Below are 20,834 nucleotides of genomic sequence, written 5' to 3' on the forward strand. Positions count from 1 at the left end.
CAGGACCCTTTACAGATGAAGTTTGCGAAACACTGGCTTATATGATAAAAGGGTTTAAAATTCCAGTATTATGATCATGAGTGCCAGCTGAGTAACACCTTGCACAGAAACTGTACAAGTGATTTGTACATTTATAAATATCCACTTAATCTTGAGAAGAATTTAGGGTATCGAATCTGTTCCACGAATGGCCCAAACACAAAGGTAGACAATCCACCTCTTACTCAATTTACTTGCTCACTAAACAAATATATGAGTCAGATATAGTTAAGGCACTGAGGAAATAAAGTATCAAAAGAAATAAACAACTCCTGTGGTTGTGTAGGTTACTAAATACATATCAGGCAGCAATACATACTTCAGAGAAAAATAAATTAAGAAATGGGAATTGAGAGCATAAGGTGGTGGGAGATCGGTGACCTGCACCTTCATTAGGCCAATCAGGGGAGCTCTTTGAGAAAAGGACTTTGGAGAATGGCCTAAAGAACAGCTATCTGGGGCGCCTGGGTGGCTCAGTGGGTTAAAGCCTCTGCCCTCAGCTCAGGTCAGCATTGGACTCTCTGCTCAGCAGGGAGCCTGCTTCCTCCTCTTTCTGTGCCTGCCTCTCTGCCTACTTGTGATCTCGGTCTGTCAAATAGATAAGTAAAATCTTTAAAAAAAAAAAAAAAAAGAAGAAGAAGAAGAAGAAGAGCTATCTGGAGGCATGGTGTTCACTAAAAAAACTAGCAAGTGAAAAGGCTCTGAGGTTGCAAGTATATCTTGTATCTCAAAAAAGAGTTTAAAAAAAAAAAAGCTAAAACAAAGGAAGTGAGAAAGAATATAAAAATTTTTAGGTCAGGGGCGCCTGGGTGGCTCAGTGGGTTAAGCTGCTGCCTTCAGCTCAGGTCATGATCTCAGGGTCCTGGGATCGAGCCCCGCATCAGACTCTGCTCGGCAGGGAGCCTGCTTCCTCCTCTCTCTCTGCCTACTTGTGATCTCTCTCTGTCAAATAAATAAATAAAATCTTTTAAAAAAAGAAAACAATTTTTTAGGTAAGAACAGTGCAGGGTGGTGGGTGTCTTGAAGGACTTTGGCTCTGATTCTAAATGAAACTGGAAGCAAATAAAGGTATTTTGTAGCTTGGTTTTTAGCCAAGAAATGCTCTGATATCTGATGTACATGTTGACAGATCATTCTGACCAGGTTTTGAGAATCCTCTGGAGGGAGGTAAGGAGGGAATCTGGAGAGCAAGTCGGAAGCTAGTGAATGATGCGGATGAGAGATGCCGGGGACCAGAATAGACGGTAGCGCTGAGAGTGGTGAGAAGTGGTCCGATTCCAAACTCATTTCGAAGGGAGAGCCAAGAAAATCAATCCCCCTCCTGAAATATCCTTCCCCCTTTTGTATGCCCATGCTTTTCCTCTACCATCTTCTCTATCTAAATGCTATGTCTTCAAAGCCTAGTTGAAATGCCGCCTTCTTCAGGAGGCTTCCCTAGACACTCCTCCCCGATCAAAAGTAACCTCTTCATCTGACTTCCTCACAGGCCATCTCGGACTCTCTGATGAACCTCCTCCCCCCCGGCATCTCTTCTACCAACTTCATGGGGGAGTGAACCTTTGCCATCTTTGTATTCACCAGCATCCGCCGCATCAAAAGATATATGCTGAACCACCAAATTAGTTAAGTTCTAAGTTTCTCCTAGCTCAAAAAATCTGTGATTTTCTTCACATGTATACTTCATAACTCCAAAAGAAGCTACAGTCATGAAACAGAGCTTTACGGGGGCACAGAGCTTTTATGAGAGGTGTCAGTTCCTCAGGAGGAAACCAATAGCTATACACATACGAAATACTCTTCTTCACTAAGCCTTTCAAACACACACACACACACACACACACACCCTTATATATAAAGTTTAACAATCTTCCCTCCACCTATTCCAATCCCAAACCTACCAGAATTAACTACTACTTCCAAGCAGCACCTACACTAGATACACTCTGATGGCGGAAGTTCTCAGACTGCCCTGTAATTAGGGGCTGTAACAGATGTCTGTGGCAGAGTTAGCCAGCTCACAACCTTCCTGAACTGTCCTTTTCCCAACCACAGCAAAAGACCCGTCAGCCGCAGCCCTTCTGAATGCTCCGATCTTGCTCCCTGAACACAGGCGACTGGAGCAAAGAGCAGCTAACCCAAACTCCATCTATCATAGTCCCTTTCAAAGCTAGGAACAAGGACAGAAAGAAAAACAGCTTTCCTCTTTTCACCTAAACTCAGGGACTGTGATTCTGACACGTTACACTGGGCCACGTGAGTAGAGAAGCAGAGGATTCAAGTCGACAAGCCCGCAGAAAGATTGTAAAGAAAGAAGAAACAAGAGAGAAACAAGAGCTGACAGCTGGCTGGTCTGTTTCCGACACCTTCCTCAAGCCTACCTATCTTCTAACTCTGGGATCTCTCAACACACCCTTGCCTGATACGCAGATAGTTCTGACTGCCTGGCAACATCATTAAAGCAACTCACAGTCCTAAGACTAGTTCCCTAATAATTAAGGGTTAATTCTTTAAGCTCTGGTTTTTTCCAATTTTCACTAAATATTAATAATAGAGTGTTTTCTCAGTCCCTAAATCCAAAGCAAAAAATAGTCTTAAATCAAAAGCCAATACACATAAATAAATTTCCTGGAAAAGCACGTTCTGTAGTCTGTTTTTTTTTAATTAGTTCCTCAGTATCTAACATAGTGAGATAGGAATACTTTTCTTTTTTTTTTCTTTTTTCTTTTTTTTTTTTAAGATTTTATTTATTTATTTGACAGAGAGAAATCACAAGTAGATGGAGAGGCAGGCAGAGAGAGAGAGAGGGAAGCAGGCTCCCCGCTGAGCAGAGAGCCTGACGCGGGACTCGATCCCAGGACCCTGAGATCATGACCTGAGCCGAAGGCAGCGGCTTAACCCACTGACCCACCCAGGCGCCCCAGAATACTTTTCAATAAACATCTGTTAAAGCGCAAAATGCTGTTACCCCATGAAACATCCCTACTCTCCCCTCCCCCAACACACACCCCACCATCTCTTAAGACAGAAATCCTTCTAAAAGTACATCTCACAGTTCTTGATTTCTCTGCCATTCTCTTGAATCTATCCCCCATTCTGCTAGCTACCCTCACGGTGACAATATGGCTGTCAGCTCGTCACAAAATGTGTGGGAGGACAAAGAAGAGAGGGGGAGAAAGGAGAGAGACACACTGATGCTAAAGCTTAGAATGAGAAAGTTTCCTCTCCTAAGGAATCTCAAAAAAGCTTCTCATGTTTCATTGACCCAAACTGGCTCAAGCCTTCACTGACTCATCCCTGAATCAGTAATTGTCAGGGAAGATAAGGTGATCATAACTGGCTTAACTATCACCCATAGCAGAGAGGATGCTGGACAGGCAAACTCTCCACTACAATGGGAGAGTGCATGCACCATGCACACCTGACATTTACAAGCATTTATTAAAGCATGTCTACATGGTATAACATTACCCACTAGCCAGACACAGAGTCAAAGAAGCATATCAGTAATTAACACTGGTGGGAAGATATCAAAGGATACAGAACTTCAAATGGCCACCTTAAACTGGAATGCCATATAACTAGAGTGGTTTTTCAAAGACTGAATAATCTAGACTTGAGGAAACAAACCATTGTGGGAAGAGGAATGATTCTTGGTATAAGATTAACTTTTGCTGGTAAGGGTGGAGTTTACTGAAAAGTCCATGATTTGCAAAGTATAAATTAGCAGATAGCTTTGTTTTCACAGAGCTGTATCCTAAAAGCATCTGCAGGCGGGCAGGTGTGAGATTTCACCTACTTCTAGGACACTGTTTCTTGTCATATTTAGTATGGAACTCACATTTTTCCGCTCATATTATCATAACAGTTGTTAATCACCTTACTCTTTAATTTGATATGCCCTCTCCTAATAGTAATAAAAGAGTACATCACATTAAGTCAGCACACACTTTAATTCCCCCAGTGGCTTCCTAATGCGACACAACTGAAAATGCCAACTGATCTGCCCTAAGCCTACCTTTCCAAACTGTACCACATGCCTCCTCATTCATTACTCGCCTGCCACACCAGCTTCTTTCTCTCAAGCCACACGCTCATCTCATTCCTGCCTCAGTGCATTTACACCTGCCATTCTCTCTGTGTGGAGAGGGTTTGCCCTGGATCTTCACATTGCTTGCTCCTTCTCATCTTGTTATTTCAGTTCAAGTGTCACAACCTTCTCGGCACCCCACCCCCACCTAAGAGTCCCACCACACACATATCCAAATCAACGCCCACCCCTACCCCACCGGGCACCCCCCCCACACACACACACCCCTAAGCTATGACCCCTCCATAGAGCACTGCCTTTGGGTCAGACACTAATCCCTGATCCAATCAATTGTCAACAGAGTGACAGGATCACATGATAAAGAAAGCTTGGTAATCTAAACAACAGGAACCACGTGCTACTGGCAAAGAGCTGCAAGAATATTAAAAAAAACAAGTCAAGTATTAGTGACCAAACTGAACTGAAAACACAGAAATGATTAAGCAGCCAAGTCCATCAAGATTCTCCGTTTCCTAAAAGATCATAAAAGCATTTGGAGCCAAAAAAGTAAATTATTGCCCCAATGCAAATACCAGCTGTAGGTTCTTCTTTTCAAAAAAATACAGATACCAAACGGGTTTCTCTTATTCCTTAAAAACACAGCAAGCATAAATGAACACAAAGTCACTGAGCATCTCTAAGAGAATGCACTTGAGATGTTATTACTCAACAGTAGTTTTTGGTGCGTGGGGGATAGGCTAGGTCGGGGGGGGGGGGGTAGGTATAAAAGAGGCCCCTTGTTATGATAAGCACTGGATGCTGCATGCACTCGATGAATCATTGAATTCTACTCCAGAAACCAATACTGCACTGTACATTAACTGACAAAATTTAAACTTCAAAAAATAAAGCAGTGCTTTTTATCAGCATATAAATTCTACTTTATAAAATCAGTTATTTACAGAAGCAATGAATTAGTTCAAGGTACAAATATTTAACTTCATTATTATTCTGTAAAATTCAAGGTAAAGAAAAAGATCATACAGACAAAAATCTAAGTTAACAGCAAAAAAAAAAAATCCTGTTATATCTTATGTCTAAATTACTTCTTAAAATAAACAGGCATTAAAACAGGATTGAAAGAAGCAAGAGTGCTGCAAAAAACAGTAATTCTGTAGCTAAGAAAATATCTGAAAACATTTGCCCAGTAGATGTTGCCAGAACCTCCCATCCTTTTAGATTTGGGGCATCTTAGAGGAGAGTCTGGGCCAGCAACCCAACTACGCTCTAAGAGCAACTATAGTAGTCCCCTCTCAAAATTCTGAAAAACCCATTTGGGGGGTGTCAGTAGGAGGTAAATTAAAGCCTTATGCATTGAAAAGCAAATAATTTGGAAAATGTACAGGGGCAATGAATCCTGAAGTTTTCAGGCATCAGAAAGTTTTGTATAGTTGAGCTAAATAAAATCTACATTTTCTATTTCTCAACTATTTCCTAAAAAATATATCAGAACTGCTAAACGTGGCTCTTGGGTTTAAGATGAGACTTATCAACGAAACTATTAAGTGAATAAGCATCTTGTCTACTTTTTTAAGTTGAAATAAAATCTACACACTATCCAAGCTAACTGAACAGGAAAATTTTATGAATCAAATTAAATAACCCTATGTTTTCTGGTAGGAAGAATATATCACTACATAAAACATTTATCAGATATTCAGAAGTGGACAACAAAAAACAAGACCTGAATATAACTTCAGTCTGGTAATATTAAAAACCTAATCTAAGAAATGTTGCTTCAAGTCCTAACCACTTTTAAAACAAAATTCTACCACTACAATGCAGATCTTTTCAAATAAGAAAAGGAGAAACTCCCCTTTTATCTAACAGCAGTAAAAAAAATATCTCCTTCACAGTGAAATTTTTAAAGACACACTTTATAAAAAGAGACCACTTAGTACCATGCTCAAATTTTCAGTAACAAGAATATTAAAATGTAATCAGTATGATGGGAATATTTTCTTGAGGTTTTTTTTTTTTTTTTTAGCTCTGAGAATATCTGAAGTCTTGAGCTAGTTTTACATGCTCTTCTTGAAGGAATTGATTTCTTTATGTTTTGTATCTTAAAATGGTTTGGAAATGGTAAAACAGAAATAATCGATTTTCTTTTTCTACAGGGGGCCAGACAAGCCTTCCTTTGCCAAGATTCAAACAGATACAGCACCCTTCTCAACACATCACGGGTGTGTGTAAAAGAATAACATCTTACAGCTCACTTTTAATTTTTTTTTTCTATTTCTTTTTTACTAAAAAGAATTGAACTAAAGTGTTTACTAAGTAAATAATGGACCTGAGAAACAGGGAATTCTACATTTCTTTATCTGGCCCTAAGTCTACTAACCAAGTATCACTAGAACTATTTACACACTCATTATACAAGAGGCAATTTGCCAGTAATTGAAAAAAGCCTACAAAATTAACAAATGAATGCTATTCTGACACTAGAAAGCTGGCAATGGTTACACAAGCTTTAGCCTTCTAAAACCATAATCAGAATTGGGACGATTAATCAACATTTTAACACTTCCCATCTGTACAAGTGCTCAAGGTAGTGCTTACTGTCACTTGACAAGTTGCTTAGCATTGCAAAATTTGGTAATTCATGTCTTACTGAATTTTTACTGACTTGGAAGAAAATAAAACACCAATTAAAAGCAGATGTCACCTTTAATTCTAACTGGCTGACAAACTTCTAATTTTTTTTTTAACCCAATGCACAGACAGAACACACGTAGATGACAGTTTAGACAGTTAAATATTCAAAGTCACTGATATCCTCCACAAATTTGCAAGTGATTTTCCAGAACTTAATCCCATGGGATTTTAGCTGGCAAGCATCCAGAAAGAATAGTAGTCATCTAGAAGGTAAATTTATTGCTACATTTTTGCAAAGGCTTCAAGTACTGATCAGAACATTACTAAGTTAATATTCTCAAGATTCTCATCTTCACCTTCATATATATAAAAGATTTCAAAACCATGTTGCTCCTCTATTAAAACTCTAGCTAATAAAATCTAAAAGATTTAATAAACTGTGGCTATCATACCTTCATGCTTAAGTGATTCAAAAGCTAAATCACATCCAACTTGAATTTACCATAAAATAATAATAAACTGACTTTGAGTACTCATGTTTTTCAACATCTTTTAATACTCACTTTTGATTCTAACCATGAATTGTGAACAAAACTTCTTGAATTCAATGTTTTGAAAAGCAGCACAAAAATAAGCAAGTAGATAAACAGAGGCCAGATGATCAAACACACAAACAACTGGCAATATTAATACCCACGTTCTTGAAACTCAGATTTCCATATATATGAAAGTAAACTTAAAATGGAGAAAGAATTAGCAGCATATTTTTAATCTTCTAAAGATAGCTAGGCTAGTGTTTCCTCTGTGCACAAAGTAACTTGTAATAAAATGCTGAGTTCTAAAAATGCTTTTATAAAATGTCAAATTTTTCTACAAAAAGAAAACTTCTAGATCTTCCCCAATGTCCCAGTTTCAAAGACAACACACTAACATGAGTCTGTCTCTGTGCCCAGGAATACTGACCACGGCCTCCAGATTACCCTTTAATGATCTATGCAAGCTTTCAAAAGCCAGAACAAGCTGGTACCAATCAGGGAGAGAGGGAAAAATGAATCCCAGAAGGAATCACCACAGAGATCCCAATCACAATAATGGGGTCCCTAGGAGCTGTAAAGCCGATCAAGCCCTTTGCTTCTGTGGATTCATTGCATAACAATCAGACTTCCCTTAATAGTTAGAAGGGGTAAAGGAACCAGGTGGATCCTCTATTGTTCACTTCCTAGGTCTAACGGAGTATTTTCATTTTAACAGAAAGTCTGCCTTGAGAGAAGAATCTGGGGAAGATGAAATGGAAAGGTGGTCACAAAAAGGGGATTTAAGGGGATAGCCTACCTGGAACAACTTTTGTAGGCCTCATCTTTGCATTTTCAGCCTGCTTCATGCATTGCTAATCAGAGATCCACTGGAAGCTTCAGAACCCACTGAAAGGCCTGGCAGGGTATTTGGCTTTCAATTCTTCTACTCTGTTTATTCCCAATATATATTCATCGGGCTTAGAAACAACTCTTGAACAAGGGCAGCCACTCAGCAATGAAATGTAAATTACTGGCATGTGCTGAAACCTGGACTTGCCACCACTAATGAGCACATTAAAGGAAACTGCTCGCTGGATGACTGCAGCCCTTTTACTTAACCCTGTGCGCACGGAAAGCCACAATTCAACATCAATTAAAGGAGCGAGCTGCAAAACAGTAACAGAGCAGCCCTGTCACCACTTTTAATACCTCAGAGACCAAAAAGCTAAGACAAACACAAAATTTCTACCCTTCCTCAACTAAAAATATTGTGCAAAACTTGACTGTCAACATGGTCGGCTTTGGTTAAGAGTTCTGCGACCTGTTTCAAAGCCACCCTGACTTCAAATAATTTCCTAAAAGCGAAAATAAAATCTCTGGCTATCTATATAGAAAAGAAAAGAAAAAAGGAAGACCAACAACGTACTCATATATTGGTTTCGTCATTAATCAGTCAACAAATTTGGGCTTAGTGATCTAAAGCTCACCAGGGACTTGGCAAAACTGTGAAAAGTTTATAAGTTTGTCAAGAAAAAAAAATCATCCTATAAACTAATGCTTTAGGTCACAAAAAAAATACTTGCTTTACATAAGCAGGGCCTCGTTTATTGGCACTCAAAATATTAGCCTAACTCACCAAAATATCATCTGCAATTTACAACAGGAAAAACTAAAACGAAATGCAAACAGATATCTAGTATCTATTACTAACTTTTGAAATAAATATGATTTTTCAGAGGTGCCAGGCTGGCTCAGTCAGTAGGAGGTACTGGCTTTTGATCTTGGACTCATGAGTTTGAGCCCCAGGTTGGATTCAGAGCTTACTTTAAAAATTAAAATTTCAAAGTAATGGGCAATGGAATGACGGTATCATTAATACATTAATTTGCTATTTTCAGTTACTGTGAACATTTTTCTAAAGAAAATAAGTAAGCACTTGTAATATTAATGTTTTAATATAATTTTATCATTCTCTGATGACCTAAAAAGTATGCAAGATTCTTAAGCACCCCCAAGATTAATCACAATACTATAAACATTAAAGCAATATTTTTTCTTCATTGATTCTGAGTAAATTTTAGTTTTCCATACAATGTGTGCAGTTAAATCAGTTTTTTACAAGAGCTTGAAAAGAATAGACATCAAAAGAACTGATCACTAACAGCACGTGATTAGGGAAAATTTTGGGATAGAGTGACCATGAGTGGGGGGAGGAGCAGAGGGAGCGGTACAGCAGTCTCCCTACTTAGCAGGGAGCCAGACACAGGGCTCCATCCCAGGCCCCTCAGATACCGACCTGAGCTGAAATCAGATGCTTAACCTTGACTGAGCTACCTAGGTGCCACACCCCACCCACCATTTTTTTTTTAAAGATTTTGTTTATTTTATTTGAGAGAGAGAGAGAATCTCAAGCAGACTCCCACTCAGCACAGAACCCAAGGCAAGGCTTGACCTCACGACCCTGAGATTGTGCATGACCTGAGACGAAACCAAGAATCAGATGTTTAATCGACTGGGCCGTCCAGGCTCTCCGGGAAAATTATTTTGATTCATTCCTTCATGTATAAATTAAAGGTAATGATATCACCAGAACATATAAAGAGTGAAGAAAAAGCACATATGAAACACTTTTCATATTATCTGACAATCCCCAAAAAACAGAATCATTAGCTCACTAGGAAGGCAAATCCTTCCCCTCCTGCTATCAGAGTCCCATTTAGCAAGGTCCTTCAGAAGTACACCTGCCTAGGGGCACCTGGGTGGCTCAGTGGGATAAGCCTCTGCCTTCGACTCAGGTCATGATACCAGGGTCCTGGGATCGAGCCCCACATGGGGCTCTCTGCTCAGCGGGGAGCCTGCTTCCTTCCTCTCTCTCTGCCTCTCTGCCTACTTGTGATCTCTGTCAAATAAATAAAAATCTTTTAAAAATAAATAAATAGATAGATAGATAGATAGATAGATTGATTTGGTCTTGCTTTGGGGAACCTACATGGCTTAGTCAGTTAAGTGTCTGATTCTCAGTTTCTGCTCAGGTCATGATCTAAGGGTCATGAGATTGAGCCCTTCGTGGGGTTCCACACTCTGCAGGGAGTCTGCTTGAGTTTCTCTCTCTCCCTCAATTCCCTCCCCCAGCTGGTGCCTCCTTCTCTCTCTAAAAAATTAAATTTTAAAAAATAAATAAATTGCTTTTGCTTTTATGGTGTGATAAACAACAGTAATAGCAGGAATAATTATAAAAACAACAGTCTGTATATACTTCGACGATAAATTACAGGCCCAAGTTTTAACTACAAAGCATGAAGATTGCAAAAGTAATTTACCATTAATATGTATAGAAGACAAAGCCATATTATACTATATTATATCTATACTATATTATATCATATATAGATATCCAATATAAGATTTTTTTCAAATAAAATGAATAAGAATTAGATTCTAATAAATATTTGTTATTTCTAAAAGTAAATCTGTATTTCAAATGAGTTTGGTGTGAGCAGCAAGGAGATTAGCCTCTTTTCTAGTTTTTCTCATATTTGGAAATATATATATATAATTCCATTAAAATCAGCAAAGAGGGGGAGCCTGGGTGGCTCAGTAGTTAAGCATCTGCCTTCAGCTCAGGTCATGATCTCAGGGTTCGAGCCCCGCATCAGACTCCCTGCCCTGAGGGAAGCCTGTTCTCCCTCTCTCCTACTCCCGGGTGGGGTTACATCTCTCACTATATCTCTTCTCTGTAAAATAAAATAAAATCTTTAAAAAATAAATAAAATGGGCAAAGAATTATTTGTAACTAGTAAGTTAAGTGGTAAACAACACGAATTCAGAGATGAATAAAGGTCCTTGACATGACACATAGTTGTAAGGCCAGAAAGGAATGCCAAAGCAGGGAAGGGAAGGGTACGCAAAGAAATCTTGCTTTTTGACTAGAATGCTCTTCTCCCATGGTATCTCAGTTTAAAGGTCACCTACTCAGATTTTTTGGTACTACGTTTTCTACCTTCTGGCACAGCATTTCTCAAATTTGAGGAGCTAAGAATGAAACAATGAGCATGTGAAGAACTAAATAAAAAGCTAAGAAAATACACACATGTGCACACACTCAAAGACTCAAACAAATATGCCGTAAGTATGCTGGGAAATACACATACACAAGAACAAAATACTCTTTGGTTGGCAAATTAGCATATCACACTCTGTTCCAATATGGTGCCTCAAGAACTCTGTAACAATATCTTTAGATAAGGTCCAGTCCAAAAACAAAACCCCAGTAATCATCTCATTATTTCTGCCTCTTTGCCCATTTTAGAAAGGATGCACTTAAAAGCTTAATTTTAGAAAGTATCTGAGGCAATAAGAATCACTATATGTAACAGTGATAATTAATGTACTTCATTGCATCTGACAAAACCTTCAATCTATTACTTTCACTAGAAAAACAACAACAAAAAAATCTTTCCTACTGATTTCCAAGCTTAGGGGTTATATACAAATAAATATATGAAATTCAACTTTAAGAGGTTAAAAATAGCATTACAACCTAAAAACACAGGGATGTTTCTCAGTGTGCCCTTTCTATATTTATTTCCAGGATTCCAAGTTTTAATTCAGCAACTTCTGTCACCTACTGGATAGTTACAAGTACTACTAAGAGCTTCAGTGATACAAAAGAATTAAAATGGATGATTTCAGCATTCTAACTCATGTAAAAGTTGGGTGACAATCAACAGATGGCAGATAAAAATGTGACAGAGCCATACCATGGCCTTTATCCGACTTAGAAAGCAATGAGATTCTGACACACACTACAACGTGGATGAAGCCTGAGGACATTATGCTCACTCAAACAAGCCAGACACAGAAGGTACAATATTCTATGACTCCACTTGTAAGAGTTACTACCTAAAAGAGGCAAATTCATAAACACAAAGTAAAACAGACCAGCGGGGGGGGGGGGGGAGGATATGGGTAGGAATAATAGAGAGTTACTGTTTAATGGGTACAAAGTTTCAGTTTGGGATGATGAAAAACTTACAGTAGTGATAGTTGCACACTGTCAATGTACTTAATGCCACTGAACTGTGCACTTAAAAATGGTGAACAAGGGGGCACCTGGGTGGCTCAGTCAGCTGAGTGTCCAGCTAGTGATTCTGGCTCAGGTCATAATCTCAGGGTCCTAGGAACAAGGCTCCATGCACAGCAGCAGGGAACATGCTTGGGATTCTCTCTCCCCCTCTCCCTCTGCCCCTCCCCACCCTCAGTCAAGGTACTCACTCTCCCTCTCTCAATTTCTTTCTTTCTTTTTTTTTTTTTTTTAATTTTTAAAGATATTTATTTATTTATTTATTTGAGGCAGCGCGGGGGATCGGGGAGTGAGGGTCAGAGGGAAAGGGAGAAGCAGGCTCTGCACTAAGCAGGGAGCCTGACGCAGGGCTTGATCCCAGGACTCCAGGATTATGACCTGAGCTGAAGGCAGACACTTAACTGACAGAGCCACCCAGACACTCCTCAAATTTCTTTTTTTAAATGGTGAAAAGGGCCCCATATATATTAAAATTGGGAGGAGAGAGAAGATTATTAGCATGGCCCCAGCACAAGGATACAAATTCATGAAGCATTCCATATTTTTTTTAAATGATGAAACAGGTAATTCTATGTTATATATGATATACCACAATTAAATATGTACATAATAAAGGACAAAATAAAACATCATAATTTCTTCAAGGTACCCTAAAAATAGAACAACACAAAATCAATCTTAATTTCAAAAGGCTGATATTTGGGTCATTAATGAAGGAAATGTCCTCAAACATGTTTAAAGTAAAAATTATGACATTTTCCTGATGGAATGTGTAATATATGCTAATGAAATAAATACACATGACAACAGTAGCACAGAGAATGCTGACAGAAGACAGCGACTGGGAACTATACAATATTAACATTTCTACATTTTACCTAAAACAGTATGATTTTTTTTTTAAAGATTTTATTTCTTTATTTGACAGAGAGCAAAAGAAAACAAGCAGGAGGAGCAGCAGAGGGAGAGGGAGAAGCAGGCTCCCCACGGAGCAGAGAGCCAATGCAGGGCTCAATCCCAGGCTCTGGAATCACGACCTGAGTAGAAGGCAGACGCTTAACTGACTGAGCCACCCAGACGCCCCTGACATGGTGTAACATTAACTCTAAATAGGCCATGAAAAGTTAAGGATGCATACTGCAGTACCTAGGAAAAACAACTATAAAAAGGACTTCATAGATAAATTTAAATTCCAAAAATTAAGATAATCCAAGTAAGACAGAAAAAGAAAACAGAATGGTAGCCACAAACCCAGTCACATCACTAATATATTAAATGTTAACAGATCTTAGTGAAATTGCATACTGATGAGGGTATACAAATCCATGACAATAAAAACACTGAACTGCTTATCACAAAAGGGTGACTATTAGGACATGGGAATTGTATTTCAGTAAAGCTGTTATTAAAGAAAATAAGGCAAACCAAAAAACATAATAGACTAAACACTTACAATCAAAGATACAGATTAGGAGAATGATTTAAAAGTACAACCCATCTACAAGCTGGCTACAAAAGACATGTTTTCAATATAAGGAGTCAGACGGAGAAGTGCATATCATGCATACTGCCAGCGGAAGACACTTAAAAGACTCTGGAGTTAAATATTAAGCAACTTGTCGAAGATCTTACAGCTACAAAATGGCAGAGCAAGCATTCTAACTCTGATTACAGACTGTGCTAGTAAGTGCTGGGGACAGTAAGGAGTGAGAAAAGGAAAGCGTGAGTATAATATCCAAGTTATTTTAACTTTAAGCAAAGGGTAGAAAATCCCATATTCTTAATCTTCCTATTGAAGTCACCAAAAACCTCACAATCCTAAATGTATTTGCCTTGTCTATGCCCTTAAAAATCTCCCTAGAAATAAAGGAAGAGTTCTCCTTTTCAGGTATCCATGTTAGAACATTTCTGCTCAACATCACCTTCAAATTCTTCAACAAATATTCTGGAAGGTAACCTCTAATCCGACATGCAGGAAAAGAAACATATTCCCAAACATTTCAAAGGACATTCTGTTATAAGGGTTTTATGAACTTACTTGCATATGTTTCCTAAATGCTCCTGAACATAACATTTAAGAGTCACAATTATAAATATATTATAAAACTGTCAGAAGGAAAGAGTCACTAACTTTTTCCTCTAAATCCATGGAAACCAGATTAATTAATTCAAAGTAAATACACCATAGAGCAGTAAAAGGTATCAATGACCATTGCACAGCTCTACCAGCTCACTCAATTACTTTACTTGTAAAGTCAGGGGGCTCCTGTGGGGGTTTCCTGGGGGGCTCATTCCTTAAGCATCTGCCTTTGGCTCAGGTCACGATCCTGGAGTCCCAGGATCACGCCCCGCATCTTGGCTCTCTGCTCAGAAGGAATCCTGCTTCTCCCTCTCCTACTCCCCCACTTCTGTTCCCTCTCTCATGGTCTCTCTCCCTGTCAAATAAATAAACTCTTTTTTTAAAAGAAGTTTACTTATAAAGTCAGCAAATCCAAGTGCAGACAGTTACTTTCACTGGTGTCCAAGAGCAAAAGATCAGAAAAACAAAAATAATTGTTTTTAGACCTTAAATATGGTGCACCAATGGGGGGAAAGAATGAGCGAGAAGAGAAAAGCCTCCAAGAGCAAAAGTAGGCACCGGCCAAAGCTATCATTTCAAAAAACAAAAACAGAAAACACTAATAACTTGGTCTAGTTTCAATTCATCTTTGAAGCAGTTTGGAACATTTACTGAGCTGGGAATTTCTAACTTCTGTTAGAAACTATACTGTCTTTACTAGCCATGTGACACCAAGCAAAGCCTTTACTACTGAGATTATTCTCTCTTCTTAACACCGAGGATGGTAATACTTACCATCACAGATTGTCAGGAAGATAAAGTAAGAATGATGCTAGTGTTATGTGAAGGTTGGTATTCACCACACCTATTTTTAAGAGCCTGGGGGAAGCAAGAAACGTTCAGTGCCACTTCTTTTCCTATAAACAAAATCCGACTTCAGCAAATGAGGAGTCCCGTACATAACAATCTACAGCAAAATACTAACCCACACACTCACTCACTCCAGAAGGATATAAACAGGGGTGCAAGGGTACAGTGGCAGCCTCCAGGGAATTCAGTGGGGGTTGGGGTCAGAGTTGCACAGATGAAGGAAACCTTCTCTTTCAATGTATACATGGAGCTTAACTTTAAGATTTTACATCCCTGAAAATTTTTAACTTTAACATAATAAAGTCAGAGATCTGTGTCTAAAATGTGAATTCTACTAACATTAAGAAAACATACGTAGTTAAAACTATCTATAAAACATACTAGTGGTAACATTTCTCAACTTTCTTTTCTTTTCTTTTCTTTTCTTTTGAGAGAGAGAGAGAGAGAGAGAGAGAGCATGCGGGGGCAGGAGAGGCAGTGGTGACAGCAAAGGGAGAAGGGAAGAGAGGGGGCAGAAAGTGAGAGGTAAAGAGACTCTTAAGCAGGCTCCATGCCAGACTGGGAGCCGGAGGCAGGGCTCAGTCTCAGAAGCCAGAGATCATGACCTGAGCCAAAATTAAGAGTCCAAGGCTTCATCTACTCAAAAACCCCCTCCTATTTCTCAACATTCTTAAGCCATAATATAAATAAATTTCAACAGTCATGCACAAAACACCTCTGAGAGTTACCATGATCACAGCCCACATAGATAAAATCAGAGTTGCATACTGTTCTGGACTTGAAAGGGAAATGGGGAAGAGGAGATCAGAAAGAAAATTCATGAGAAAGGAAGGCAGTCATTCACAGGACTGTGAATCTACAATCTTCCTACAGGAAATAATCTTCATTTAAGGAGAATGTGAACTTCTTTGTAATATTTTCTTCCCTGAAGTCATTTGTGTACTTGAATTATTTGACTTGACTGTGAATATGGGCAGGGCACATATCTGATTCATTTTTATATCCTCCTCGGATACCTTAAACATAGATACAAATAATCATTTTTTAATGATTAAATGAATTCATGAATGAACATAATGGCCTATCCTTTAACTTCTCTGAGACCCAAATACTCATCAATATCAGGTATTGGTCAATATTTACTACAAAAGGGCCACGCAGTAAATACTTTAGGCTTTGCAGGTTATTCAGTCTCTGCTATAGCTACACCATTCTGCTTTACAGAGCAAAAACATCCACAGACAACACATAAATGAAAGAGCTTGACTTCATGCCAATAAAATATAACTTACAAAAAACAGGTGGCAGGCTACATTTGGCTCATGGGTCATGGTTTAGAGACGCCTCATCTCTACAACTTAAATTTAGTACATTATATTGTACAGGCACATTTGTATATGTTATATTCAAATCACTTTCTGACATAATGAGTGACAGAACTCAGCCAAAATTTCGAACAAGATGGTAACAAAAAAGAATGTCCATGGGAAAATGTGACTATACTACACACAATCTGCTAAATCTGGACCTTTGGCTGCTTCTACATAATCTGCCCTCTCCAGACTTGTTACCATTAGCCATGTATGTCACCTTACATCACAGTTTCTGTAGGCCTCAGTTTAATCTTTAGGCCCTAGTTTTAAATCTTTCAATAGGTTAAAATAGATCATTCTAAACTAGAACTCTTAGTTCTTAAAAACTGTCCAAATTAAATTTATGGCTTTTAAGTGGAAATGTCATCTAGAAAAGTACATTCATAAATAATTTTAAATCCGTGAAAGAACAAAACACAAGCATTTCACAGAAACAAAGTATAACATATTAGAATAATAAATTAAGATACCACCTGGGATAACTGAAATCCGCTCCTCGAAGTATTCAAAAAATCCTATTTTAGCACCAGAAAACTAAGGTATCAGTACCATCTTGAATGTATTTATAAATACACCTGGGAAATCAGTTCAACTCATCTGGTCACGGTAGTAATATCTAAAAGAGACCCAGATCATACATACATCTTTTCCCAAAATAGAGAAAGTAGTAAGACTTAACCTTAAATGCCACAATATGCAATGAAAAGAGAAATAATGTTCTTGTATAATAATAAATCAAAGACTCCTTGACATAGTTAGCTACTGAAGAGCTAACTTTCATGTTTATGTTTATATTTTTTTAAAGATTTTATTTATAGGGGTGCCTGGGTGGCTCAGTCATGTCCTCAGGTCATGATCCTAGGGTCCTGGGATCGAGTCCCGCATCCGGCTCTCTGCTCAGCGGGGGGCCTGCTCCCCTCCTCTCTCTGCCTGCCTCTCTGCCTACTTATGATCTCTCTCTGTCAAATAAATAAATAAAATCTTTAAAAAAAAAGATTTTATTTATATATTTGACAGAGAAAGAGAGAGAGGGCACAAAAGGGGGAGCGGGAGAGGGAGAAGCAGGCTCCCCGCTGAGAAACAAGCCTAATGCGCACCTAAGCCAAAGGCAGATGCTTAACCAACTGAGCCGACCAGGCACTCAAGCATTGAATTTTCTAAAAGTCCATATAATATATAACAAACTTGGTGTCATTTGTTAGGTATAAAAATGATTTTATAACTTTTCCACTTTTATTCTTCAAACGAAGACCTGGGTTACAGAATAAAAACTCTTCACTTTGCACAAATAATTTTCAGAGAATTGACAAGTCAATTACAATTCTGTAATTCACGGTCACCTGGGGGGCTCAGTGGGTTAATCAGCACCTGCCTTCAGCTCAGGTCATGATCCCAGGATCTTGGGATGAGCATCTTGTCAGGCTCCCTGCTCAGCAGGGAGTCTGCTTCTCCCTCTCCCACTGTCCACCAACCTCCCCCGACTCGTTCTCTCGCTCTCCGCTCTCTCAAGTAAATAAAAAATTTTTAAAAACCTGTAATCCATCACTACCCACATTTACAAAAGCAATATAAGTTAACAGACTCTGGTTCATTAGACGCTTACCAGATATTTGGCAAATTCTTTATTTTCTGAAAGGAATCCATAACCTGGATGTACCTTAGAAATGAAAACAAAAAGCACTTTCAATTTTATCATTATCACAAAACTTTTATAAACAACACAGAGAGTACACTCATGTGTTTATATTTCAAGGGCCCTCTATTATCAGTCAAGATTGGACATACTTTCAGGAAAACAATTCTACTGTAAAGAAAGCCAAATTTCCAAGGAGCCAATATCATAATCTAGAAGTAGCTACACATCTGAGATTTTTAAATGCTGAACTAAGCTTTAGGAACCTGGTACAAAATTTAAACAACTGCATCACAGGAAAATTTCACTCCACCAAATGCATTTTATAGAGACACTTAACGAAAGATTGTATTCTGACAAGCTATCGTTCAAGGGTTAAAGAGCTTTACCTTCATTAATTCTGATAATAAACTGTAAATATCTATAATATGCGTTCATGAATTCAGTTATTTATTTAAACATGTATCTTACTAAAACATTTCTTTCACAAGACATGTGAACACTAATTGAAGCACTCCAGGCTAATTGCTGGTGTTGGATGTTTTCAACCAATTTCAGAGATAACTCTGCGTAGTTTTCCAACATTATATGTAATTAGGTCTCTGATCTAAAACACACACATACACACACACACAGCACCAACAGAACACGACTCCTCATGTCAGAAATCAGTTTATTCCCCGGACTCCACCCCATTCAAACAGAACTGGAGATGGGAAAGAATTAGTGCTATCTCCATGTATGTTAAATGTATTCTACTGACATTATCAAACTAAAATAATTACCAATTGCATAGTTTTTATTTCTGGAAGAACAACCACGTATATGTAATTTTTAAATGATTAAAACAATTTAAACAAGAATCTTTCGGATCCTCTTTATAACACAGATTCTTTTTAATGTCCTTATTGCACCGAAAGGGTTAATACTCAAAACTAATTGGGATTTCTTCTTTTTTTTCCCCCCTAACAAATTTGGAAATGAACTGAAACTGCTCCCTGGTGTGAAAGCTGAATCCGACAGCCACCTGCAGGATCAGCGACCAACACTGCCAGATGCTACAAAGCCTTTGATTTCCAGTAGCGAATTCGGCCACATTTAACTCATGTGACATGAACTAACTGCAACAGCATTTTCAATCATTCTTTCTTTTTTTTTTTTCTTTCTTTTTTTTTCTGAATACAACCTCTAGCTTTCTGCTCACTATATATGAAACAGCTGCAGCAGACAGATTCATTCAGACTCACAGCTTGGGCCCTGGTTTTCTTAATGGCTTCCATGATGGCATCCATGTTGAGGTAGCTTTGACTGGTGGGAGCTGGGCCAACACAGACAGCCTCATCCGCCATTTTCACATGAACCTGAAGAGACAAATCTCTGCGTTACTGATGCTCCCAGCAAACAGAACTCCCATCATTTGTGAATACACAAAAACTGCACTTGTGACTGTTTCCTTTATCATTTAGGTAGTCAGAGCTCCTTTCTGAAAGTGCACTAAAAAAGAACAGTGTAACATATCAGCTCAGGAACTCTATTAACCATGACTTTCATTTATTACAAGCCTAATCGTTGTCTAGCCAGATAACTTCCGTAATATTCTCTACCAATTTGATTAAATAAAATCCCTGCAAACAACGTTGGCCTCCTATTTAGTTCATTTACATATAAATCTTATATCAAAAACTACCCTGTTACATGTAGCCAGAGTAACCCAATATTTTCCTAACAAGCACTCATGCCCAGTTCTAAACAAGCTCCCCAGGAAGTGGGGATAATTAGAGAAACTGAATGAAGGGATGCAGTGAGTGTCCCTGCACAGCATCAGGTCAGCACCAGGCACAAATTAAAGTCCAGAACTAAAGAGTTCAATATCAACGAGCCAGAAAATCTTGACAATCATTTAAATACTCTCACATTTGATCCTCATCCATTTTTACTTTTACTCATAGAAGAGCTGATATGTGCATTAACTCTAAGTCTACTCAAAACTTTAAAATATATGCTACATTTTTAAGTCTACTCACTGTACAAAGTTTTAAACCTATTTTTGCTTGAGGTGAGGCCTTCAGTACTGAAAAGAGTAACTTATTTCCAAAAGAAACTATTCTTTTAAAACTGATAAAGGGATTCATATATCTTTGAAATGGCTTTCCCTAACAGTTTTCCAGTTTTCCAGTTTAAGGCACTTCCAATCTGTTTAAACGTATTTCACAAGGCAGACATAAAAACTAGAGCACCAAGATCTACCTGGACATTTATGACCCCACTTCCCCCACAAAAGTCTAAAATGGAAAATACTTTTGGGTATTGCTAAGTTCTATTCTTCAGCCATGAATTAAGAAGCATTGCTTTAAATGAAACTGACAAAAAAATACAACCAGTTAAGTCATGTTTTAGAAAGTTCAGAGTTATATTTATCAATTCAATATTTTCCAGTAAGTAAAAAATTATATTGTGCCCAAGAGATTTATACATCAATATCTAATAGAAAATACTCAGATACACATACTCTGAAATATCTTTAATAGTGTCCCCGTAAGAAAAATCAGCCAGGCTCACAAAGGGATCCTAAATATTCCC

At 38.2% G+C, this 20,834-nt stretch overlaps 1 protein-coding gene and 1 non-coding gene across 3 annotated transcripts in view; one reads left to right on the forward strand and one right to left on the reverse strand.

Moving 5' to 3' along the window:
* Positions 1–20,834, reverse strand: part of PCCA (propionyl-CoA carboxylase subunit alpha) — a 393,935-nt gene that overhangs the window by 308,722 nt on the left and 64,379 nt on the right. For both annotated transcript variants that reach the window (XM_045081355.1, XM_045081357.1), the window contains exons 5-6: positions 19,502–19,615; positions 18,225–18,278 (exon numbers count right to left, since the gene is read on the reverse strand). In XM_045081355.1, coding sequence (XP_044937290.1) covers positions 18,225–18,278; positions 19,502–19,615 — 168 coding nt within the window. The remainder of the gene's footprint in view (positions 1–18,224; positions 18,279–19,501; positions 19,616–20,834) is intronic.
* On the forward strand, positions 12,763–12,865 carry LOC123392413. The gene has a single exon (XR_006607145.1). It is a non-coding gene; the product is annotated as a U6 spliceosomal RNA (small nuclear RNA).

Source organism: Mustela putorius, unplaced genomic scaffold (assembly GCF_011764305.1).
Source record: "Mustela putorius furo isolate JIRA1106 unplaced genomic scaffold, ASM1176430v1.1 tig00000551_pilon_pilon_pilon, whole genome shotgun sequence".
Classification (NCBI taxonomy): domain Eukaryota; kingdom Metazoa; phylum Chordata; class Mammalia; order Carnivora; family Mustelidae; genus Mustela; species Mustela putorius.